The following is a 10242-nucleotide window of genomic DNA, read 5'->3' as shown; positions in this document are numbered from 1 at the left end:
AGGGGTATAAGGATGGAGAAAAGCTTTTGGCTTTGAAGTAAGGGCTTTTGGAGAAGAAAAGAGGGGTAAGTACGAAAGGTAAGAAGGATGGACGGAATCTACAGGACCCGAGGGAATATTCCGTTCACGGCAAGACGACCCGCCGGGATCGAGAAAACGAGACAGCGATAGAGGGCGGCGGACGGAGTCTGCAGGATTCGAAGGGATATTCCGTTCACGGCAGGTGACAAGCCGGGGTGGAGGCGGCGGAATCTTGGAGGATGGACGGAATATGCTTGTTACGGCAGCGGTTGAAGTCCGACGGAGGTGGCGACCTTGGGCAGGCGTTGGCTATGGCGGATGAAGAAGAAGATGGACACCATCGCCAGCAACAACACAACGTAGCTCCCTGCTATGCCCATCACTACCCTCCTCACCACCTCCTTCTTCCTCCTCTCAGCTTCCTGATCTTCTTCGTCTCCGCCACCTCCCGCCATCTCCACCACCTTCACGTGAAATTTTCCACCCCCCATCGCCTTCCCCGCTTCCCAATATACCTCCCCCCTCACCAGCGAACAGTTCCCTTCCCTCCCCCCCTCGTAATAATACCCCACGCACAAACAATCCCTCAAACACGCCCCCTTGCACTCCCCCTCCCCCACCTTGCTCTCCGACCTCCAAAACGCCATGTCCAGTGTCGTCTCCTTCGCCTCCACGAACCCACCACCCTCTACGTTGTCATCACTGATCCCGCTCGTGCTGCTGCAATTCGACACCCACGGCTGCACGCATCCCCCCCAGCTTCCGGCTTCTTCTTCCGCAGGTGTGTACCCCTCCACGCAGCTGCAAGAGGCCTTGTTTGAGCCCTTGCACACACTGTTCTTGCCGCAGAACGCATACACTTCACAGACATCCGCAGGCTCGTCCCAGAAGCTCGTCCACCCCGCTTCCGGATTCCATATCAAATACTGCAGTTTTCCATCCCAGCTGATGACGATTCTTGCCTTGCTGGACTGCTGCTCACCCGTGGCTCTCGGTGATACAGACCAGGAGACATACGAGCTTGCTGCTGCACTAAGATTATACACCCAGGTGATAGGAGCTGTGTCGGGAAGGTACTTCTCAAAAGTGCGCCCATTCCACAACCCGCTAGCCCAGTACTGCTTGTAACTGTTCCACATACAAACAAGCTCGCCGGCTGAACCCAATCCGAATGCATAAGGACCTTCCGCGGGCTGAGTAGGAGAGATCCACGACTTGAGCTTTTGCCCTGGTTTCATGTTCATGGTGGGCAACCAAGTGTCACCGGATTGATTGAAGCTTTCCCACACTATTGTAGAAATTTCATCTTGCAACTCCAAGTTCCCGTTATCCCTGAGTAAAGCCACGTTCACATTCAGACCTTCTGTGCCACTAGACCATACAATACGTCCAGCATCCAGCACCACCAACTCGCCACTGATCGACAGTGAGAACGACGCATCAACTCCGGTCGTGGGATTGGCCCTATTCGCCACCCAGACAACGGTTCTTGGCAGGATGTCTGCAAACCAAGTTCCCAAATAGAGCAGATCGGAACCTGAGGGTGAAAATAACCCCATCTCGAAGATCCCACTGGGAGATCTTTGGGTCTGATTGTCTGAAAACACAGAGCCAAGGCTGATTGTCCCGTCTCTTGTTTGAGCAAACGCAGGGCAGAAATAATCGGCTGAGTGAGCAAATAAAAGGGCTACACAGGAGAAAATGAAACGCCTCAGAATCTGCATGACTGAAGAGTTGCAAGATGGATTTCAACGTGGGAAACTAAGCCCAACGATATAGCTGATTTCTCCGTCACCGGCCGAAGACTGTCTACAGGGCGCTAGTTATTCCCAAATAGAAGATTAGCAAGTGAACTTAGTAGAACAACTTTGGGAAATAAAACCATCGAAGGAGCCCCAGCTCAAGTATATTTCACAGCAGTGAGATTCAACAGCATGAAAGTTTGAAGTGATTACTATACTCCGTCCAGCCGCAGTATACTGTCGTTTCGAAGATGAAACACTAGAAAACACGCCGAATATCTAGGAATAGCTCAGAGAAAAGGAAACTTGTTCAAGGAGGCCAGTACTACTTTGGTCATCGTCTCTGCTGCGTTCTCCGACACAGGACAGGCTTCCGCTGTTTTCCAGCGTGAAGGAGCACGGTGACGGGACGTTGTAGGCACTGGACAGGTTACTCTTGCAGAGCGGTTTGTATGATTTATCTCGTCAAACTGGGCACTGACTCCCCTCGCCTATTATACTGTGTCTATAATAGTCCACTTCAGCAATTTGTGACTTTCCTTGTTGTACTTCTCATGCGGTTACTGAGCTTGTGCAAGATAAACAAGAGCGGTCTATCGCACAAACTTCCATGTGTCTGCAACAATTGCAAGTTGAACTTATCACGAAGTTTGAATCCCAAATTGACCCACGTTCTCCTTGTACAAAGAGAGTGTAATGTATCATCTAACTTTCTAAGCGTGCTCATCCACATCTGTTAACGGGCTTCAAAGAGACCCGTTAACCTTGCACGGGATCCCCATGCCTTCCTCCCCTACCGGCTCCACACGCATAAGGAAGCATGCATAGAAGCCTCCTCCACTAGCTCCACCTGTCCCAAAAGCAGGAGAAAGTCCTCTTTGCTCCTTCAAGCTCATAGGGGATGAGGTGCACTTGTTTGGAGCAACAAAATTGTTTACCTTATACTATCATTGGCCATCCCAAACTTATAAAGGATTAGGGCACATGGTCTAGTCAAAAGGATCCTCACTAGATTTTGCAATGGTGATACCTATGTTTAGGTTAGGTTTTGAGAAGGCCTGAGGTGAAAATTTATCATCAAATTCTCTGGCTTTCGTGAGGTCATCATAGATGGTCCATACTTTATCCTCAAAAAGTATGTGTAAAGTGAAGTGTTGGGATGATAGAATTGCCACCCGGCTGTATACGTGATCAAGTAGTTCTTGGTCATCAGGTGAGTTTGTGGATGTTTTTCAAAAATCCTGAATTTGCATGGGATCCCCATGCCTCCTCCCCTCCACCGGCTCCACACGTAGCAAAAGCATAAGGAAGCATGCATAGAAGCCTCTTCCACCAGCTCCACCTGTTGCTCCTTCAAGTTCATAGGGGATGAGGTGCACTTGTTTGGAGCAACAAATTTGTTTGTACCTTATACTATCATTGGCCAGCCCAAACTTATCAAGGATTAGGGCACATGGTCTAGTCAAAAGGATCCTCATTAGATTTTGCAATGGTGATACCTATGTTTAGGTTAGGTTTTGAGAAGGCCTGAGGTGAAAATTTATCATCAAATGCTCTGGATTTCTAAGGTCGTCATAGATGGTCCATACTTTATCCTCAAAAAGTATGTGTAAAGTGAAGTGTTGGGATGATAGAATTGCCTACCGGCTGTATACATGATAGAGTAGTTCTTGGTCATCAGGTGAGTTTGTGGATGTTTTTCAAAAATCCTAAATTTACAACTATATAAACTTGCTACTTTCATTTTAATATCTACTTCATAGTTCCAATGCAATCTCATTCTTACGGAGACATTTAAGCTTGTTTTAGGCTAGTCTATATCAAAAAACTAATGTAGGACAACTTGAAAGTCAAACTTTTTTTTCTTGTAATGAAATTGGAAAATCGTTAAATGTTAATATTTGTTGCATGCCTTGTGTATGCAAATAAAGAACTTTAAATGCATTCAATTTGGAGCAAGATAGAAAATGCAATGGTGATGTTGTGCCAAATGATGGGGTTCATTGTAGAGACATTTGTCAAACAAAGCTTAGAACGATAGGCAGCATGTTCCAACCACACTCTTTTAGAACCCTCTCATAATGTACATTAGTAGGATTTATAAGCTTCAAAATGTTGCTTACAAATGATACTCAAACAAATCTTATGAATCCCTTCAGTGTCCAATGATTGACTGCCATACATACCCAGAATCACAAACACCAAAAGATTACATAGATAAATTTATGACCAATACAAATAAACGAAGGCACATAGCAAAGCACATTGTAATGGAACCACAAAGCAAGGGAGTGGAATGCCTGGGGGATTCACAGCTTGAAACTTATGATATCACATGAGTGTACAATAGGGGGGTTTTTTGAAATGAGGCATAAGCTTATACATTAGGGGTGGGGGTCCTTTTTTATCTTTTCCCAATATTGAATTTAAGTTAGGGGGGCCATGCCATATTTAAGAGGGGGGCACATAGTATAGGCTAACTTGGGTAACTAGTCGGAACAAGTTTGGTTTTGTGTATGGTTTTAAATAGTCATAGGGACGATAATCTAAATTTGCTTATTGTGTAATCTAAATGCTTGAGAAAGAATGTAGATTTAAGGAAAGGGGGGGACATAATAGAAATTTGGTGGTATCTTATAAGGTTAAATAGGGGTATTTTATCATCCTACATGGATCTTAAATAGGGGGTTTTCTTGAAGTTCGTGCACGTAGGTAACGTCCCCCTTTAATGAAGAGTGAATCCCCTAGGGTTGAATGAAAGTTCCAATACAGAGAAAAGCGAATCAAACAAAACCATGGTGCAAATTGAATTTAGATGTTATGTGAAGATAGTGTGAGAGAAGGAAGGAGTCTCACTTGCGGCTTTCTCACATACACAATGGGGGAACACACAAAGGTGGAGGCTGAAAACAGTTTTCCTCTTCTTACTTGTGAAAGCCAAAAGAACTCTAGTACAAAGAAATAGAAGAACCCTATATGTGGGTCTCAAACCAAACTCAGCTAACTAAGATGGCATACTAACTGAGCCACGAACTAGAGTACATAAGGATAGTTGTCATCCAGCTATTATTCGTGGGCAGTGTACCAACCGCATCTGCAGCTAACAAGTCGGTGACATAAATGCACAACGGTCACCCTGGCATATCACGAGTGGAGCTCGATATCTCAACACTCCCCCTCGATCCCAATTCCTGCACACCAAGTAGGTCTCTGAACTTGCGCAGCTTCTCTGCACCCAATGCCTTCCTGAATATGTCAGCTACCTGATCCTCTGTTCTGACATAAACTAGATCAATAAGACCTAGTAAAACCTTCTCCCGCACATAGTGATAATGCACCTCAATGTGCTTTGTTCTAGCATGATAGACTGGGTTATTTGCCAAGTGTATACTACTCATGTTGTCACAATAAATGACAACTGGCCCATCTGTAGACTGATGCATATCATAGAGTAGCTTATGCAACCAAGCTACCTCACATGCAACCATTGCTGCACCCCTGTACTCAGCCTCTGTGCTCGACAAGGCAACTGTAGGCTATTTCTTACTGCTCCAAGTAATTGAAGCACTCCCAAAATAGAACATATATCCACTGGTAGATCGTCTATCAGAAATACTACCATCCCAATCAGCATCAGTGTATCCATGCAATTGTATCTGAACCCCAGTCTCATAAAATAGTCCATACTGCAATGTGGACTTCACATACCTGAGTATGCGTCTAGCCGCATCCAAATGCGATTTCCTTGGAGCCTGCATAAACTGACTTACCAATCCAACAGCATAGCTCAAATCTGGCCTGGTAATAGTCATATAAATCAAACTTCCTACTATGTGTCTGTACATAGTAGGGTCTTCCAGAACCTCACCTACATCTGCGCTTAGCTTCACATTTTGCTCCAAAGGAACTGAAATAGGCTTACAGCCTGTCATCCCATATTTGGACAGCATGTCCAATCCATACTGCCTCTGCAAGAGCTGTATCCCACTTGGTGATCTAATCACCTCAATGCCCAAGAAATAACGTAGCTCTCCCAAATCCTTCATCTCAAACTTTTGTTTCAATAGCATTTTCACGTGAAGGATATCTTCATCACTATCACCTGTGATGATCAAATCATCAACATAAATGACAAGCAGCATAATACCTTTCTCTGTTTTTCTCACATAAAGTGAGAAATCTGCCTTGGAAATTTGAAAGCCAATAATGACAAGATAATGTCCTATCTTGTCAGACCATGCTCTAGGTGCTTGCTTCAAGCCATACAAGGCTTTCTTCAACCTGTAAAGAAACTCAGGATGAACAGCATGAACATAACCTGGTGGCTGCTCCATAAAGACCTCTTCTTGCAAATCACCATGCAAGAAGGCAAGAAGGCATTCTTTACATCACAACAACACAAAGCAACTATAGACGCGCTTGGTAGATGCGCAAAATAGCGGGCGCGTCTATAGGCGTTGTTTTAGTAGAGAAATTACGGGCGCGTCTATTAGCCCGGCTAAATCCTCGTCTTTTCTCGCGTCAATACCCGCGTTTATTTGCGCGTTAGACCAAAGAAATTACGGGCCCGTCTATCATCTCGTTTATTAGCGCGTTTATTTGCGCGTGTATTTGCGCGTTTATTTGCGCGTTTACACTGAGAATCAAACGCACATTTAGACGCGTAAATAGACGCGCTCCAGAGAATACAGAAAGTGAGATTTTGGTGTACATCATTGCTTTCCAAACATTGTCCATGATTACCAAAGCACATAATTTTTTGCAAGCCCACATATACAAGAATTAAGGGAAATGAGGAGAATGAGACAATATGTAAAATAGTTTTGCTAATATCAATTGTGGAGCTACGGTTCAATCTCATCCTCAATGAGATCAACCCTTGCCAAACTATCTACTTCAAAATCCAAACAAGTGTTTAGATCTACAAATACATTCAACCCACTACTAGTGCCACTCATGTGCTCATCGAAATCAAGATCTCCAATGGTAGGCTCGTCCTCACGAGTAATGCCGGCCTCAATATCTATATCTCCTATCTCATGATCATCCTCCTCTCTTGTATCACGGTCATCATCACGTCCATGGCCATGATCATCCTCCATATGCTCCATATTAGTAAATGTACTATACATCACTTTGGAACGTGGCATAATAGGTATGACATGCCACCACCTATTATTATCCACCATTGGTTGATAGACAACCTAATTCAAACACAAATACAATCATGTTACTTTTCTTGCATCAAATATTTAAAAGCGAGTATTTTTATGTGTGTGCACAGTACCTGTTCACATTGTTGCGGTAGTATTAGTGTGTCCTTCCTACTTTGCCAAAACTTTGTGGAGTCAATAGTTACAAAGCCACTTGCATGGCGTTTGATTGTTGCATTAGGGCCTCTTTCCACCACGTCCTTAAACCACTTTACATCCAAAACATACACAAAGAAGCGTCGAAAGTCAAGTATAATGATATCTTGGATTATGCCACAATAATCATCCATGAGTCCATTGGCTCCCTCAAAGCTAGCAATGACGCCGCAATCTTGTGTGTTTCTCTTATCATCAATCCGTTGTGTTCGAAAATGCTTGCCCTCACACCATATAGCATTGAACATAGTGCACTACACCAAGAAAAAATCAATTAAATAAGCAATCTAAATTATAAAAAGCTCCTAACTTATGCATAACATTCTATATACCGACCTTGCTCATGCATCCCCTAGCATACTTCCATTCTTCCATTGTGATATGCATCCCCTCGTCTTTCTCTGCTTTCTCCATTTCATCAAGTAGCCAATCCACATGAATATCCTTTGGAAGTGCTCTTAGACGCTGAGGGTATGGCACACGAGATCCGTGGTGTGTACGAAAGAGGGCCCTTTCTTCTTGTCTTCTTGCCTTTGCATCCTCGTATCTTGTCACCCATCTTTTCATCACATCACTATTAAGCACGCAAAAGAGGTTGATACTATTACGCAACTCCGTGTCTATTACTTTGTTGCGTCCTTTTCCTTGAGGCACAATAGAGGTCATCCTTAGGTCTTCATCATCTCTCCATAGTCGTGGGAGAGAGCTATCCACATCAACAAGAAACTCAGAAATATATACAAGTGACTCTTGTACCAACCAACCCTCGGCCATGCTACCTTCGGGTCTTGCATTTTGTCTCACGAAGCCCTTCAAGGTCTTCATGAAGCGCTCGAGGAAGAACAACCATCGTGCATGTATAGTACCGCATATAGCAATCTCATCCACCAAATGTACTATGAGATGTAGTTGGCTTGTGAGAATAGAACGTGGAAATGTCTCCTCCACATATGAACACCCATAGGTATCTCAATCAACCTTAACTTACAAATCCTTACCCTGTTTACGGTCACATCCCATTCTCCATACTTTGAGATATGATTGAGCGTAATCCTGCGTGCACGATACATGTTTCCTCAACATCGATCACACAGACATTTGATTTTTTGCTCCAACCACATTTCGCGATGGTGGATACGGAGGGATTCATCCTCACTGGAGCTGCTTGTTGAAGATGGAGACATCCTACAAACAAACAACCCACCAAATTTGCTCTTCCTCAAATGCTTAAAAACTCTGTGTTGCGTCTATCTTCGCGTCTATCATCGCGTCTAATTGCGCGTCTAAATGCCCGTCTACTCTGTGTATTTTAACGCGCCTTTAGACACGCTAATAGACGCGACTACTCTGTGTATTCAGACGTGACTATAGACGCGCTAATAGACGCGACTATACCCGCGACTTTTAAACCTGCTTTTCGGCGCGCCGCTCGCTTTGCTTTTCTTTTGACTACTTAAACTTCGCGAGCGGTTTTCTTTCTTCTTTATTAGCACTTCTATAGATTCGAAGCTCCCATACACAAAGCTCCCATACACAGTTTCAAGCTTTCACTCAAGACAAAAGAGCCGTACCTACACAGCTTGCTTCCAAGCCTAAAGAAGAGGAGGAGTACAAACAAAGAGAAGAAACAAGCTTGGAAAAGAAAGATCCTTTCGTACCTTTTTCCAGGTAAGTCCTTTTGAAGTTGTTCTTGCTTGCCTTTTCTAGTTTTGTACTTTTTCGCATCCACGAAACGCAGCATCTAGGTATGAGCAACACGTTCTTTTGTCGGGCGAAACGTCCTTTTCCACTTTTGAGTATTCTCGACTGTCGGAGCGCGTGTATAGAGGCGTCTGAGGGCGCGTCTAAACCTGCGTCTATGGGCGCGTCTATATGCGCGTCTGAGTTGTTCCAGACACACACAGACGCGGATATAGACGCCCAAACAGACGCTCTATTAAACGATGTTTTAAACGAAGGTTTAGACGTGATTTTAGACGCGCTGTGTAACGCACTGATAGACGGATTCTAGAACGGACTGTTAGACGCTCTTTTAAACGGAGTTTTAAATGAAGTTTTAGACGGTCTGTTAGACGCGATTATAGACGCGCAGATCAGATGGATCTATAGACGCGCTCTGACAGAGCCTCTTTTTTTTTTCCCCCCTTTTCTTCTCAGCTCCCAAAGTAATAGATTTGTTTATTTTTTTCTAGTTCAAGATGTGGCCAGGAAGTGCTTCTAGCTCACCTGATCCGCGGGAATCGATATGGAAGGATTTATATAATCTTTTAGGACACCCTCCTAGTCCTGCGGAGTTGTACGGGTATATGACGGGTACCCTTAACACTCCCCAGGAGTCGGCACTACAGACTCCGAGCCACCCCACACCGCCTGAGATCACCCCAGCGGAGTCTGCACAGCCATCCTATGCCCCTTCCCCCGTACCGTCCTATGCCCCTTCCCCCATGCCGTCTTATGTCCCTTCTGCCATCCCGTCTTATGCCCCTTCCCCCATGCCTTCAGGAGGTCCTTCTGCCTCAGCGAGCCGTCGACGTACTCCCCAGCCGTCGAGACTCGGTTCTCCAGCTATGAGTGGTCAGCGTAGTCCCGCGCGGTCCCCAGCTACGAGTGGCCAGCGTACGAGCTCGACACGACAGGGTAGCAGGCGTAGTAGCAGGGAGAGCGGTGGCGGATGCTGCTTTGGGCCATGTGGCGGTGAGGAGGAGGATGATTCAGATGATTTAGACATGCCTCTGGGTGATGGTACGATTTATTATGACATCACCCAGACAGGAGGCATCTTGATGGATGCGCGGGGGAAGGACATAATGGCCTTCATGCGCTCTGTAATTGCTAACAATTACAGAGATTGCTTTATCCACTATAAAGACCACCCAAAGAGGTTGGCTGATGAGACCCTCGCTACTGTTCGCTCTAGGTATCCTAACCCCCCCAATCGCCAGTTCACAGATAAATGGGGGAAGTCAAAGATTGTTACGATACTTAGCAATAAAAGATCTTCCCTTAAGAGGCAGGCACTAGCGGAGCTTGCCAGACTTGAGGCAGGTCAACCTCCAAGGGGCCCGCCCCACACCGCTCACAAGCGTGAGTGGAAGAAGGCAATGAAGTCA

At 45.1% G+C, this 10242-nt stretch overlaps 1 protein-coding gene across 1 annotated transcript; it reads right to left on the bottom strand.

Moving 5' to 3' along the window:
* Positions 1-278: 278 nt before the first annotated feature.
* On the bottom strand, positions 279-1745 carry LOC147888607 (S-locus-specific glycoprotein S6-like). The gene has a single exon (XM_087392325.1). It carries the CDS (start codon positions 1743-1745, stop codon positions 279-281), a length of 1467 nt encoding a protein of 488 aa, XP_087248451.1.
* Between the last annotated feature and the right edge of the window lie 8497 nt (positions 1746-10242).

The sequence above is a fragment of the Dipteris shenzhenensis genome, chromosome 21, assembly GCF_047967505.1.
Source record: "Dipteris shenzhenensis isolate YYH24624 ecotype China chromosome 21, Dip_SZ_1.0, whole genome shotgun sequence".
Taxonomy (NCBI): domain Eukaryota; kingdom Viridiplantae; phylum Streptophyta; class Polypodiopsida; order Gleicheniales; family Dipteridaceae; genus Dipteris; species Dipteris shenzhenensis.
This window is presented reverse-complemented; position numbering and strand designations above follow the sequence as displayed.